Source organism: Gopherus flavomarginatus, chromosome 17 (assembly GCF_025201925.1).
Source record: "Gopherus flavomarginatus isolate rGopFla2 chromosome 17, rGopFla2.mat.asm, whole genome shotgun sequence".
NCBI lineage: Eukaryota > Metazoa > Chordata > Testudines > Testudinidae > Gopherus > Gopherus flavomarginatus.
In genome coordinates, this window is record NC_066633.1 from 22,776,461 (window position 1) to 22,792,392 (window position 15,932).

At 49.7% G+C, this 15,932-nt stretch overlaps 1 protein-coding gene across 6 annotated transcripts in view; it reads right to left on the reverse strand.

The window, feature by feature from the left end:
• Positions 1–15,932, reverse strand: part of RGS3 (regulator of G protein signaling 3) — a 212,264-nt gene that overhangs the window by 72,213 nt on the left and 124,119 nt on the right. The window contains exon 1 of one of the 6 annotated variants that reach the window (XM_050926326.1): positions 6,956–7,023. The exons of 4 other annotated variants lie outside the window; for them this stretch is intronic. In XM_050926326.1, coding sequence (XP_050782283.1) covers positions 6,956–6,961 — 6 coding nt within the window. In that variant the 5' untranslated portion in view covers positions 6,962–7,023. Of the gene's footprint in view, positions 1–461; positions 655–6,955; positions 7,024–15,932 lie in introns of those variants that run through there. One more of the 6 variants, XM_050926330.1, reaches the window with a different exon arrangement.

Genomic DNA, 15,932 nt, shown 5'->3' on the forward strand with positions numbered 1-15,932 from the left:
CCCGGACTAGGGGGAGCCATTCTGAAGGGTTTGTTTCACCTGTGTGCACAGCTCCTCTTGCTTCTACAAACCAGCCAGGTGTCTTTAATGAGCATGGGAATTTCCCAGCCCTGGGACTGTCCAGACAAACACCAAACCTGTCTTCAGGCCACAGGCCCTGTGCAAACACCTTTCTGGCAAGCCAAGAGCCAGGCCCACTGTGCAAACACTCCATCCCTCCCACGGACAGAGAATGCAAAATTCACACAGCCCTGGCAGCAGTCCCCTAAGCTATGGCTGCTAATCAGACAGGGCATAACCAGTATTGCCTGCCTGAAATACCACTGTCCTCACACCCTCCTGCCCTTCCCCTCCAAGTACCTGCAACATGATCTCCTTCCTTCCCTCCTAGACACAGCACAGTTCCCAGTCCCAGACTGCCAAGGGAATACAGGGTACCAGCTGCTAGGCTGGGTACTCACAGCCTTCCTAAGATCCCTCCATGCCAGCACAGATCCTCCTTGCCTGTGGGGCACCTCTTAGGGCAGCAGCCACAGCCCCTCTGGACCCAATTTTGTGACCTTGAAATCTGGGCCAGGAGACTTCATCCATTGGCTCTTCCTCCCCAGACATGCCAGCAGCTGCTGGTGTCCCCTTCCCTAGCCAAGAGACCTGTTCCTAGTGAGAGCTGCTGCCAAGCCACATGCCTGGGGTTGCCAACTTCCTAATCGCACAAAACCGAACACCCCACCCCGCCCCTTTGCTGAGGCCCCACCCCTTCACTGAGACCCCGCCTCGCTCGCTCCATTCCTCCGTCACTCGCTCTCCCCCACCCTCACTTGCTCTCACCAGGCTGGGGCAGCAGGTTAGGGTGCAGGAAGGTGGTGAGGGCTCTGGGGTGAGGCAGGGGATGTGTGTTTTGGGGTGAAGGAGCAGGCTCCTGACTGGGGTGAGGAGGTTGGAGTGTGGTAGGGGGTGCGGGCTCCTGGAGGGAGCGTGGGTGCAGGAGGGGACTCTGGGATGTGGCAGGGGTTGGAGTACAGGAGGAGGCTGGTGGAGGGGGCTGGAGTGCCGGCTCCGGGATGGAGTGTGGGTGCGGGAGGGGACTCTGGGATGTGGTGGGGGTTGGAGTGCAGGAGAGGGTTCAGGGTCCCAGTGGCGCTTACCACAGCTCCTGGGAAGCGGCTGGCAGGTCCCTGCAGTGCAGCTCCTAGGCGCATGGGTGGCCAGGGAGGCTCTGTGCACTGCCCTCACGCTCCTAGGCGCTGCCCCTGCAGCTCCCATTGGTCAAGAACCACGACCAATGGGAACTGCAGAGCCGGCCCTCGAGGCAGGAGCAGTGCGCGGAGCCTCCCTGGCTGCCCATGAGCCTAGGGGCTGCAAGGACCTGGTGGCTGCTTCCTGGAGCCGCGTGGAGCGAGGGCACACAGGGAACCTGCCTTAGCCCTGGGCCCCCTGTGCCGCCAACTGGACTTTTAAAGGCCCGATTGGCAGTGCCAACTGGACCCTCCAGAGTCTCTTTCTGACTGGGAGTGGCAAGCCTACACATGCCAGCTGGTCGAGAAAGAGAGGAGAGCTCATTTCTCCTCCAGGCAGGCTGCTTACAAAAGCTGAGGGTGAGAGTTGCTGGGCCTGGCTTCCCTGCGGGTGTCAATGGGAACAGTGCCTGTTTGCTGACACAATGGAGGGGACGTTCTCTCTTTACCTGGCCTCTCCTCCCACCCTGGGCTCTAGTCCAGGGCAAGCTGCCCCTCCTCTCCCAGGAAGGCTGAGCCCCTCCCTTCAGGAGGAAGTCCACTCTCTGCCTTTCCCAGAGACTCCTCCTAGGCAGCCAGCTGAACGCCCTCCTCCAGTATGCACCCATCCCCTCCAGGCCTGCTAGGCTCCTTCCAGCCTCCGCCCCCAAGCTCCTTCATTTCGATGCCCAGCAGCCTCAGGGAACCTTGGAGCAGATTCAGGCCCACACTGACGCCGCAGACTTTCAGAAAGAAATGGCCCAGAGAGTGGAACTAAATTAGAAACCGTCTGGCAGAGGCTGCCCTGTCCCCACCTCCCCATGCTGGGCCTCTCCCAGGGAGTGGCAGCACATACAGGCAGAGCTTGTGTGCCCTGGATCTGTGCCTGAGGCTCACCCTCCCGGCCAAGGCTGATCACAGAAAGGTGCCAGTGTTAACTGGCAGCATGGAGAGTTTGCATTGAGTAAATCTATGTACCGTGCACTTGATCTGTGTCACACAAGACACACCACTGCACACTGGCAGACTCGCCGCCCCCTTGGGAGGGAGATGTGCATAGCGCCGGCCTCAGGAGTGGGCCACTTGGGCAACTGCCTAGGGCGCCATAGTCAGGGGGGTGCCGGGCGGCAGCACAGAGGTGCACACTGCCAGCGTAGTCAGAAACAGCTCCTGACTGGCAAGGGAGTGTCATGTCGGGGTGCCCAGATTGCTCCCTACTTCCTCCCAGCGGAGGAACATGGGGGCAGGGAGGCAAACGGTGACCCACAGATACTGTTCCTCCCCCAATGTTCCTCTGTGCCCTGCTGGGGGGCTACAAGGAAGGGAGCAAGGAGCAACATCAAGTGCTCCATGGTGCACCCAGGTCACTTTCCCCACCTGGGCTGGGCTGTGAGGCATCAGAGGCTGCTGTTCTCCTGCCCTCCCCTTATGCAGCCCAGGTAGGGAAAGTGACTTGGATGCAGGGAGCCCCGACCACGCTCCTTCTTCCCCCCTAATGGCACCCTAGGGGTGTATAGAGGAGCAGCATTGGAGTGAGAGAGCGAGCAGCAATGCCAGCTGCTCCATGCATCCAGGTCAGTTTCCCCATATGGGTGCAGGAGGGGGCCACATGAGGGATTAGGGGTGCAGAGAGGGTGCAAGGGTCAGGGGTGCAGGGATTAGGGGCAAAGGGGGCACAGTGCAGGGCTTAGAGTGCAAGAGAGGTCAGGAGTTAGGGGTACAGGAGGGGCACAGTGTAGGGATTAGGGGTGTAGGGGTTAGGGGTGCAGGAGGGGGTGCAGGAGGGGGTGCAGGGGTCAGGGGTGCAGAGATTGGGGCAAAGGGGGCACAGTGTAGGGTTTAGGGTGCAAGAGGGCAGGAGTTAGGGGTACAGGAGGGGCACAGTGTAGGTATTAGGGGTGTAGGGGTGCAGGGGTCAGGGGTGCAGAGATTGGGGCAAAGGGGGCACAGTGTAGGGTTTAGGATGCAAGAGGGCAGGAGTTAGGGGTACAGGAGGGGGCAGAGTGGAGGGATTAGGGGTGCAAGGACTGGTGCAAAGGGGAGGTGGGGAGCTCGCAGGGTCCAGTGGCAATGAGGAGGCACCCATGGGGGCCGGGGCAATGGGGGGTGCTGTGCTCAGGGGGGCCGGGGTAATGGGGGGGTGTTGTGCCCACGGGGGCCGGGGGTGCCAAAATAGAAATCCGTCCAGGGCATGACTTTCCCTAAAGCTGGCCCAGTATGTGCGCACAGGAATGGCCAGGCTGGATCAGACCCAGGGTCCATCTAGCCTAGTCTCTGGCAACGACCAGCACCAGCTGCTGCAGAGGAAGGTCTAAGAACCCTCCCACATTAGGTCTCATCCTGATCTCAAATAGTTTGAAAGTAACTGAAGCCCTGAAGTATGAGGTGTAAGCATCCATTCCAAAACGTTGGGTAGCACTGCTGTTACCTTTCTGGCCATTCTTCTTATCCACATGAACAACCAAGCCCTTTTTGAATTTCACTAAGTTCTTTGCCTAAACAGTATCTGGTGGCTGTGAGTTCCACAGGCTGATACAGGAGGTGCTGTTGTCACCATGAACAGGTCTGACTACCAAAAGGAGGCAGCCAGACAACTCTCCAATACCAAATTCTACAGGCCACTTCCCTCAGATCCCACTGAGGAATACACTAAGAAACTGCACCATCTGCTCAGGACACTCCCTACACTAACACCGGAACAAATCAACATACAGTTAGAGCCCCAACCAGGGTTATTCTATCTACTACCCAAGATTCACAAACCCGGAAATCCTGGACGCCCCATCATCTCGGGCATTGGCACTCTCACTGAAGGACTGTCTGGATATGTGGACTCTCTACTCAGACCCTACTCCACCAGCACTCCCAGCTATCTCCGTGACACCACTAATTTCCTGAGGAAACTACAATGCATTGGTGACCTTCTGGAAAACACCATCCTAGTCACCATGGATGTAGAGACTCTCTACACAAACATCTCACACACTGATGGAATACAAGCTGTCAGGAACAGTATCCCTGATGATGCCACAGCACAACTGGTTGCTGAGCTCTGTGCCTTCATCCTCACACACAACTATTTCAAATTTGATGACAATATATATCTCCAGATCAGTGGCACCGCTATGGACACCTGCATGGCCCCACAATATGCCAACATTTTTATGGCTGACCTGGAACAACGCTTCCTCAGATCTCGTCCACTCATGCTCCTTCTCTACCTACGCTACATTGATAACATCTTCATCATCTGGACCCATGGGAAGGAGTCTCTGGAAAAATTCCACCACTATTTCAACAGCTTCCATCCCACCATCAACCTCAGCCTGGACCAATCTACACAGGAGGTCCACTTTCTAGTGGAAATAAGTGATGGTCACATTAACACCACCCTATACCAAAAACCTACTGACTGCTATGCCTACCTTCATGCCTCCAGCTTCCATCCCGGGCACACCACACGATCCATTGTCTACAGCCAAGCACTGAGGTACAACCGTATCTGCTCTAACCCCTCAGACAGAGACCAACACCTACAAAATCTCCATCAAGCATTCTCAAAACTACAATACCCACACGAGGAAATAAGGAAACAGATCAACAGAGCCAGACATGTACCCAGAAGCCTCCTACTGCAAGCCAAACGCAAGAAAGAAACCAACAGGACTCCACTGGCCATCACATACAGTCCCCAGCTAAAACCTCTCCAACGCATCATCAGGGATCTACAACCCATCCTGGACAATGATCCCACACTTTCACAGGCTTTGGGTGGCAGGCCAGTCCTCGCCCACAGACAACCCGCCAACCTGAAGCATATTCTCACCAGTAACTGCACACCGCACCATAGTAACTCTAACTCAGGAACCAATCCATGCAACAAACCTCAATGCCAGCTCTGCCCACATATCTACACCAGCGACACCATCACAGGACCTAACCAGATCAGCCACACCATCACTGGTTCATTCACCTGCACATCCACCAATGTAATATACGCTATCATATGCCAGCAATGCCCCTCTGCTATGTACATCAGCTAAACTGGACAGTCTCTATGGAAAAGGATAAATGGACATAAATCAGATATTAGGAATGGCAATATACAAAAACCTGTAGGAGAACACTTCAACCTCCCTGGCCACACAATAGCAGATCTTAAGGTGGCCATCCTGCAGCAAAAAAACTTCAGGACCAGACTTCAAAGAGAAACTGCTGAGCTTCAGTTCATCTGCAAGTTTGACACCATCAGCTCAGGATTAAACAAAGACTGTGAATGGCTTGCCAACTACAAATCCAGTTTCTCCTCTCTTGGTTTTCACACCTCAGCTGCTAGAAGAGGGCCTCATCCTCCCTGACTGAACTAACCTTGTTATCTCTAGCCTGCTTCTGGCTTGCTTATATATACCTGCCCCTGGAAATTTCCACTGCATGCATCCGATGAAGTGGGTATTCACCCACGAAAGCTCATGCTCCAAAACGTCTGTTAGTCTATAAGGTGCCACAAGACTCTTTGCTGCTTTTACAGTCTAATTATACATTGTGTGAAAAGGTATTTCCTTTTATTGGCTGTGAATTTTCCACAATCTACCTTCTCTAGGCTGTTCATTATTTTACATGCATTTAAAATGTCTCCTCTCATTCATCTCACTCTTTTCAGCCTCCCTTCATAGGAGAGTATGCAAATCCCCTGGGCGTGGGGAGGAGACAGAACTCGTCAATCTCTCCTCCTCACAAGCATCAGTATAACGGAATGTAACAATACCACTCTCATCAGGCTGTTAGATTAAGAACACTTCATCTTGTGAAGCATATGGGATACTCTGGGGGCCAGATCCTCAGCTGGGGTAAGATGGCATATGTCCAGGGAGACTATGGAGCTAGGCTGATTTACACCAGCTGTGGGGCTAGGTCTCGATACCTTAAGCTGCCAATTAAGTAGCAGTCAACCTAAATTTGTGTTTGGACTAAAACTTACCAACAAATTTTTTGTTCAACTGCCTCAGATAGAAAAGGGCAGTGACTAATTCTATGAGCATATGTATTTATCTGTGGTTTAAAAACCAGGCCTGAACTAGGCTCTCGAAGAGTTAACACAATATCTGGGAAATATGATTATATTCAAATAAACTGTCAAACGTGTCTCTTTCTGGTGCCATATGGGGCCAAACACTGACCTATGCGGCCAGTGTAAGTCCAAGGGAACTCCTTGGGAGTTCAAGGGGTCCTTGAGAGTTACACTAGCAGTCAGGACACAAGTTGATCCTGTTTGCATAAGGCCTTGATGCGGCAACTGAATGTACCGTGTGAAGCCTTCTGCCTACCAGGGCTCTGCATGGGCTCAGGGATCCACCGATGCAGAGCCGATGGCAGGATGGGACCTGACTAGAGACCAGTGCCGCGGGCCAGCAGACCCTCCAGTGCAATGCCTAGTGTAGGACTCAGGCAGTGGCACTCCTGTTTGAATGCCTGGTCAAGAAGGGACATCCTGCATTGTGTAGCAGGAATGTGTTCACTGAAGTGATTTTAACATTAACACACTTTATTTTAAAAAAGGACAATGACAACACTCTGAAAAGCCTGCCCGCCCCTTCACACACATTCCAGCACAGAACGAGCATTACCAGGGACATTGCAGTCTGCACTCCCAGACTGCAGTCAGACTGGGACCTCTCTGTGCCAGGCATGGTACAAACACATAGGAAGATGCACTCTTGTGTCCTAAGAGCCCAAATGCTTACCTCCATCACAACCTGTAGTTGTCTGACAGTCAGTGGCAGTTTGGTACTCGACTGTAAATAATCATTATAGTCAGGAGACCTTTAAACCTATGCAGAGTGATCTTTCTCTGAGTAATAAGAGCAATGACTAATTGCAGCTTTTCTGTTACACTGCAGCATTCATTGAAGTTTGAAATCTCCACTCTGTTAAAAACAAATAAAGCAACTGATACACAGCTAAAAGTATTTCAATATCCAGAACACACTTGATGCTATTACTAAAACTCCTACATTACTGGAGAAAATCAATATTTACTCATAAACCATCTCAAGAACATCAGGCCCCTGGAGAGCAACAGTCTATAGAGAAATGCTCTTCTCGGAGTGAGAGCGCAGCGTGCTAGGCACGATGGAATCCTTCTCTACTTACAAAGCTATTAAAGAAATTAAAGGTTTCATTACAGATGACATGCAGATAATAAATAATGAGATAAGAGCTTCCACCAGCAGCTGCCTCAATCACACAAAGCCACCACAGCGGCTGTTAGGTCTCAGGTCTCTGCGCCCAGAAGCCATGGTGATGGGTATGCTGTAAACAAGTGTAACAACAACAACAACCTCCATCACCATTCTGTATATGCCGCAAAGCGTAATTACTGCTAGTGGCTGGCCCGCTGCCTCCTGGAATGAGATTCCATACCAATGCTGTGCACCACTGGAGACTGCAGGCCTCTCTCACACAGCTAAGGGCAGAGCTCTAATCACAGAGCATCCCAAACAGGGGACAACCTCCCAGCCCTCTTTAGCCATCTTAAGTAAGCACAGAGGCTACTCCTGAGGAATTCTGCATCACTGTGCATGCACAGAATTCATGTCCCCTGCAGATTTCTTTGCTTCCCTGCAGAAAAATGAAGCAAAGGGAAGCCACAAGAGTGATCGCATGCCCCTCCCCAGCAGTGCAGGCTGGCCAGTCGGGTGCCTGGAACAGCCGGTAGAGAGGTAAATGACCAGTGGGCGTGGGGGGCTGGGCAATCATAGTGTGCGAGAGACACTCTATCCTTCTCGCTCACCACTGCAGCATGCTTGGCATGGAGGGGCAGGGCTTTGGGGTATTTCTGCAGAGGTAGGCATGGGGCAGGCTTTGTCCCCTCAGGTTGAGCAGAATGTACATAAGAACGGCCCTACTGGGTCAGACCAAAGGTCCATCTAGCCCAGTATCCTGTCTTCTGACAGTGGCCAGTGCCAGGTGCCCCAGAGGGAATGAACAGAGCAAGGAATCATCAAGCGACCCGTCCCCTGTTTTCTGGCAAACAGAGGCTAGAGACACCATCCCTGCCCATCGTGGCTAATAGCTATTGATTCATAGATTCCAGGACTGGAAGGGACCTCGAGAGGTCATCGAGTCCAGTCCCCTGCCCTCATGGCAGGACCAAATACTGTCTAGACTATCCCAGATAGACATTTATCTAACCTACTCTTAAATATCTCCAGAGATAGAGATTCCACAACCTCCCTGGGCAATTTATTCATGTTTAACCACCCTGACAGTTAGGAACTTTTTCCTAATGTCCAACCTAAATCTCTCTTGCTGCAGTTTAAGCCCATTGCTTCTTGTTCTAACATTAGAGGCAAAGGTGAACAAGTTATCTCCCTCCTCCTGATGACACCCTTTTAGATACCTGAAAACCGCTATCATGTCCCCTCTCAGTCTTCTCTTTTCCAAACTAAACAAACCCAATTCTTTCAGCCTTCCTTCGTAGATCATGTTCTCAAGACCTTTAATCATTCTTGTTGCTCTTCTCTGGACCCTCTCCAATTTCTCCACATCCTTCTTGAAATGCGGTGCCCAGAACTGGACACAATACTCCAGTTGAGGCCTATCCAGTGCAGAGTAGAGCGGAAGAATGACTTCTCGTGTCTTGCTCACAACACATCTATTAATGCATCCCAGAATCACGTTTGCTTTTTTTGCAACAGCATCACACTGTTGACTCATATTTAGCTTGTGGTCCACTATAACCCCTAGATCCCTTTCTGCCGTACTCCTTCCTAGACAGTCTCTTCCCATTCTGTATGTGTGAAACTGATTGTTCCTTCCTAAGTGGAGCACTTTGCATTTGTCTTTATTAAACTTCATCCGGTTTATCTCAGACCATTTCTCGAATTTGTCCAGAACATTTTGAATTATGACCCTGTCCTCCAAAGCAGTTGCAATCCCTCCCAGTTTGGTATCATCTGCAAACTTAATAAGCGTCCTTTCTATGCCAACATCTAAGTCGTTGATGAAGATATTGAACAGAGCCGGTCCCAAAACAGACCACTGCGGAACCCCACTTGTTATACCTTTCCAGCAGGATTGGGAACCATTAACAACTACTTTCTGAGTACGGTTATCCAGCCAGTTATGCACCCACCTTAAAGTAGCCCCATCTAAATTGTATTTGCCTAGTTTATTGATAAGAATATCATGCGAGACCGTATCAAATGCCTTACTAAAGTCTAGGTATACCACATCCACTGCTTCTCCCTTATCCACAAGACTTGTTATCCTATCAAAGAAAGCTATCAGATTGGTTTGATACGATTTGTTCTTTACAAATCCATGCTGGCTATTCCCTATCACCTTACCACCTTTCAAGTGTTTGCAGATGATTTCCTTAATTACTTGCTCCATATCTTCCCTGGTACAGAAGTTAAATTAACTGGTCTGTAGTTTCCTGGGTTGTTTTTATTTCCCCTTTTATAGATGGGCACTATATTTGCCCTTTTCCAGTCTTTTGGAATCTCTCCCGTCTCCCATGATTTTCCAAAGATAATAGCTAGAGGTTCAGACACCTCCTCTATTAGCTCCTTGAGTATTCTAGGATGCATTCCATCAGGCCCTGGTGACTTGCAGGCATCTAACTTTTCTAAGTGATGTTTTACTTGCTCTTTTTTTATTTTATCTTCTAAATCTACCCCCTTTCCATAAGCATTCACTATGTTAGGCACTCCTTAAGACTTCTCAGACCGAAGACCGAAACAAAGAAGTCATAATAGTTATTGATGGAGCTATCCTCCATGAAGTTATCTAGTTCTAGCCTGCCTGCTTACTGAATTGTTCCCATTGTTCTTAGTGAATTCCCCCAGGAGCATAAAACAGGTGTTAAAGTTGTATGGCTCCTTTACATTGCCATTGTGCTGTAAAGCACAGTATGGCTTATAAATGCATATGGTGCTTCAGTGATTAGAACTGATCTAAATTTTTGGACTGAAAAAGTTTCATATCTCAATGTGCTGGAGGTGCTCAGTAGTCAATATAAATTGTGAATTTGACTCCCCAGCCTTCACTTGCTCTTCAGTTGCCTATGAGCATACGGCTGCATATATTTGTTGACTAATAACTAGAAATAAAGGGTCAAACCTAGCGACATTACTGTTAGACAGAGGGAGTTGGGGATTTCCTCCAACGCTGCCCACTCCCATTCCCCATCCACTGTATTCTAGTTTAAAGAAATTACCAAAATAATTGAAATCAGCATGATTATATTCTATGTTCCATTCTATGCATCTGATGAAGTGGGCTGTGGCCCACAAAAGCTAATGCTCAAATAAATTTGCTAGTCTCTAAGGTGCCACAAGTACTCCTGTTCTTTTTGTGGATACGGACTAGCACGGCTGCTACACTAAAACCATAATTATATTGCATTATTTTGACAAACAAAATATGCTGAATTTTAAAATATTGTATATGGAATTTTTAGGCGCAGAATTCCCTCAGGAGCAAGAGGGGCACGAGACTCTTTACTCAGCTTTGCAGATCACCTCCTATTTGAAATTCGCCTCCTGCTGGAGCTCCTGCAGGCCTCAGGCAGAAGCATTTTGTGCTGAATTGACCATTTGTTGGCAAAGAGGAGGAAGAGGAAGAGGGGGTGCAGTGCCAGTGAGGGACGGGAAATCCAGTGGTGCTATCCCCACAGGGACAGTGAGAAGAGAGCAATGGGAGGGTCCAATGGAACCAGTCTCCCCACCTTGCATTCTTGCATGTGGCTGGGCTTTGGAGGGTGGGAAGCAGTTGATGAGTGCATCCTGCAGTAATTCATGGGCCAGGTTTGCCAGCAGGTCCTAGCAGCTCTGCAGGACTGAGACAGCCCAGTGTGGCCAAAGGTGCCCAGGGATCTGACTGTGTAACCCCACTGTCAGTACAGAAGATTCTCTCTCACTGAGGCGCTGGCGCATTCCTGTCGCAAGCCGTGGCTGTCTCGTTGCTGGCCTGGCCTCCCTCCCTCGGCTCTATCCTGGAGCCAGCCACACTCAGCGGGAAAGCACTGTTTACAAAAGGAAGCAGGCTCTGTTTCCACAGCCTGCAGGGAGGCTGAGCTTTGTGCCCAGACAAAAAGGGAAGTTATGCAGCTATTACCCAGACTGACCAGCACATCCATCAAGATGACAGGGACAGCCCCTCTGAGGGGCACACGCTGCTGGCTCCGGGAGGCATGGACACCTGGGACTTTCTTTTTCTAAGGCTGCCAACTTGTGCTCCAGAATCTCAGCTTTCATTTAAAACAGACAGAGTCTCTAGCCCACACAACTCTGAAGATAACCTTGAAAATGTGACCTAGTATAACCAATGAATGGAGTGATGCCTGCTTGATTCTGTGGTCAGGTTGAAACAATAGCTCACAAAGGTAAGCTCTGCCCCTACTTGTCCTGAGGGGCAGGTGCTCTGAAGCCCAAAGATGAAAACTAAAACACCATTGGCACTAACCACAGTACTGTAGGGCTGGAAGGGACCTTGAGAAGTTCTCTAGTCCATTTCCCACCCCTCACCCGGGGTGGGGCCAAGTAAACACAGACCATCCCACACAGATGTTTGTCTGAAACCCCCCCAGTGACAGGGATACCACTACCTCCCTTGGGAATCAGTTCCTCTGCTTAACCCCCTGAGAGTTAGAACTTTCTTCTTAATATTTAACCTAAATCTCCCTTGCTGCAGCTTACCCCCCGCCCTCCAATTCCTTCTTCTCCTGCCTTCGTGGACACTGATCTTTATAACAGCCCTTAGCATATTTGAAGCCTGTTATCAGCCCCCCCCCCCCCAGTGTTCATTTCTCAAGACTAAACGTGCTCAGTTTTTTAACCTTTGCTCATAGATCAGGTTCTCTAAACCTTTTATCATGTTTGTTCCTCTCCTCTTGACTCTCCAATTTGTCCACATCTTTTCTAAAGTGTGGCCCCAGAACTGCACACAGGACTACAGCTGGGCCTCACTGGTGCTGAGTGGAGCAGGACAGTTACCTCCCAACACTTCTGTGAATACATCCTAGGACTACATTGCATTATTGGCTCAGGCTCACTTTGTGAGCCACTCTAACCCCCCAGATCCTTCCCAGCATTATGAGCCCTGGCCAGTTAGTCTCCATTTTGTAGCTAAGCTTTGGTTTTCCCTTCCTAAGTACTTTGTAGTACTTTGAACCTGTCTTCATTGAATTTCACCTTGTTCATTTCAGACCAATTATTCAATTAATCAAGGCCATTTTGATTCTAATTCTGTCCTCCAAAGAGCAGCAACCCTCCCAACCTGGCATCTGGGAGGGCTAGGACAATGCCTGTAATATCTTTGGGGTCCACTGCTTCCAATGAATGGTTCCTGTATGATTCTGTCCTGCTCCATGGGGCAGGGCTGCACAGCTCCTCCAGGAACTGTGAACAGTGGGTGGAGATTAAGGCAAATCAGCCAGATTGGAACCCACCAGACAAACCACCTCCTGGGGAGGCTCATGCATACTGGTTCAAACTGGCTTTCCAGAGACCAGCAGATGAAAAAAGGACTATAGGATAAATAGCCAGAGTTCAAACTGACTCAGGCTGTTTGTTCTGATCCAGTAAACAGCCAGGACCTCCTTCCAAAGGGTGCCCCAGTCCTCATGGAAGGGCTGGAAAAATCGAACCTATCAGGGGCCCATGAGACTGAGGGCTGACCTATGGTAAGCTTTTAGCCTGCATATAGGAAACTTTATTGTCTTAATATGTTTTCTTTGTGATGCTTTTACCTTAAGAATAAAAGGTGCTTGCTTGGAAGGAGCTGCGTGGTCACTTGTGACTGTTGGCAATACACTGGTCATAGTTCTCAGAGAGAAAGCAAAGTGCAGGCATTGTCCGCTAGGCAGACTGGCTTGCTGGGGATATCATAGTGTAATTCATGGAACTATGCAGCCTTAAAACCCTGGTCTGGAAGGAGAGAGATGTGGCTGATAGCTGGGAGCCATAAACCTTTCAATATGTGCTCTTGAGAGATCACAAAAGGGGAATACAGGTGCAGTTACCCCAAAACTGTGACAGTGTCATCCACAGATTTTATACACATACTCTATACTCCATTGTCCAAGTCATTAATGAAAATATGGAACAGTACTGGACCCAGGACTGATCCTTCCAGGACTCGACTAGATACATCTTCCCGTTTGACAGTGAGCTATTGATCGCTACTCTTGGAGTAAGGTCTTTCAATCAATTGTGCACCCACCTTGTAGTAATTTCATCTAAACCACATTTCCCTAGTTTGCTTAGGAGACTGTCATGTGGGACTGTGTAAAAAACCTTCCTAAAATCAAAATATATCACAACTACTGCTTCCCCCAATCCACTAGGCCAGTATCCCTGTCAAACAAGGTAATCAGGTTGGTTTGGCATGATTTTTCCTTAAAAAATCCATCTTGTCTATTCTTCATAACCCTGTTGTCCTCTGGGTGCTTACAAATCAATTAAGAATTTGTTCCAGTACTTTGTCATGTATCGAAGCTGGGCTGATATTTCATTGCTGATCTGTGCATGAAAGAAGATGGAGGAGCTGATTGTGATCATCTCATAACTTAATGTGAGTCATAGCCTCCTTCTGCCACCTCAAGTGGACACAGCTGGGTTTGTGAGGAAAGCTGGACTGAGCCCACCCCACCACAATTTAACCATTAGAACTCTCATTCGCCTTCCTTCCTGCTAACAGCAGCACTTTGCATTTCGATAGCACTGTACATCTACGGATCTCCATGTACTCAGCAGACAACGAATTCAGCCCCAGAACCCTCATCCACTGCAGATGGCATGTAAGGCTTTTACCCCACCAATGCACAGTGAGTTTAAGTGGCTCACTCTTGGTCACCAAGTAAGTCAGTGGCAGAGCTAAGACTGGAACCCAGCTGTCCTCTCTCCCAGGCCTGTACATTACCGATCAACCCTCCTTCATGCTTTCGTCTAGCACTGGCAACAGCTGCATTATTCTTCTTAGCTCCCAGGACAGTAACCTCTTGGTCATGGCAGTGAGACAGCATGTCAACTGGGAGGAGATGAGTGAGTCAAGATTCACAAGCTCTTTTCCTGTCTCTGCCACTAACTCACAGGTATGATTAGGGCCCTACCAAATTCATGGCCGTGAAAAGTGCGTCACAGACCATGGAATCTGGTCTCCCCCGTGAAATCTGGTCTTTTGTGTACTTTTACCCTATATTAAACTAAAGGCCAGGTAAAAGTATACAAAAGTACAGAGTGTTTCTCAAACTGTGGGTCCTGACCCAAAGACTGCAGGGCTGTTCAAGGGAGGTCACGTTACTGCCACCCTTACTTCTGTGCTGTGGCTCGTGGCAGCACTGCCCAGACAGCTGCTCTACAACTGCCAAGCTCCGAAAGCAGTGAAATGTAAGGGTGGCAATACTGAGACTCCCCTCCCAACAACAGCCTTGCACCCCTTTCTCGGGTCAGGCCCCCCAGCTTGAGAGATGCTGTTTATATTTTGCTGTTCTTAATACATATTCATGCTTTGTTACACCATGAAATTTAAGGTTTAAATATCTAAACCCATGAAATTCAAGGTGTTTTAAATGCTATGACTGTGAAATTTACAAAATGGAGTGTGAATATGATAGGACCTATTTGATGTTGGGCGAGTCATTTCCCCTCTCTGCACCTCAGTTTCCCCTCTGTACAGTTGGAATGACATGTCTCTGTTATGCTCACTGAGCTTGGTTAAAGGAAGATGCTTCGTCATTACCTCTCTCCCCTCGCCTGCCCTCCCCGAGCCTCCTGCCTGTTCTTGTGTCTTCACAACCACTTTGTCTTATTGTTTAGAATCCTTTCCTCTCCCCCCACCCAGTGCTGCATGAAGGGCTCCCCCAAAGCAGCAAAGCAGGCGTAGCTGCCTGCCTGGACGGGAAGTGATGCTGGCTAGATATACAGCAGGTGGGAAACACACAAAGGAAGCAGACTGAAAAAAACAGAGACAGAATATTTCCCCTTCCCTCTGCCAGCTCCAGCCCTCCCTGAGGCAGGTCAGATCCAGCATTTTCAGGCAAGAGTGCAATTTGTACAGGTCCCTTGGACACCCTCAACCAGTTCTCGCACTGCACGGGGCAGGGAGTCTACTCTTGTTCTGCACCCACCTGAACCAGGCATGAAGGCTCTGTGTTTTTTCCAGCAGCAGTGGGTGACTGGGTGGAGAGCGGGTGGCACTGATGGAAGGGGAAGATTAACGATATCCTGGCTGGGATGGCAGCGATCCCCCAAGTCTGAGAGAGGCCACAGCTTTTCAGCAGAGATGAGATGCACTGTTAGGGTGATGGCATCTTTGTGTCTAGAGGCTTTCACTGATCAAAGCATGAGCACCCCCTGTTGGCAGATGAGCCACGGTACACAGCTGAAAGCATGCCCTTGGCTTCAGACTAAGGCCACGTCCAGACTAGGGTATTAAAATCGATTTTAGATACGCAACTTCAGCTACGTGAATAACGTAGCTGAAGTCGGATTTCTAAAATCGAGGTACTCACCCGTCTAGACGGCGTGGCATCGATGTCCGCGGCTCTCCGTGTCGATTCCGGAACTCCGTTCGGGTTGATGGAGTTCCGGAATCGATGTAAGCGCGCTCGGGGGTCGATACATCGCGTCCAGACTAGACGCGATATATCGATCCCCGAGCAATCGATTTTAACCCACCGATGCCACGGGTTAGTCTGGACGTGGGCTAAGATGA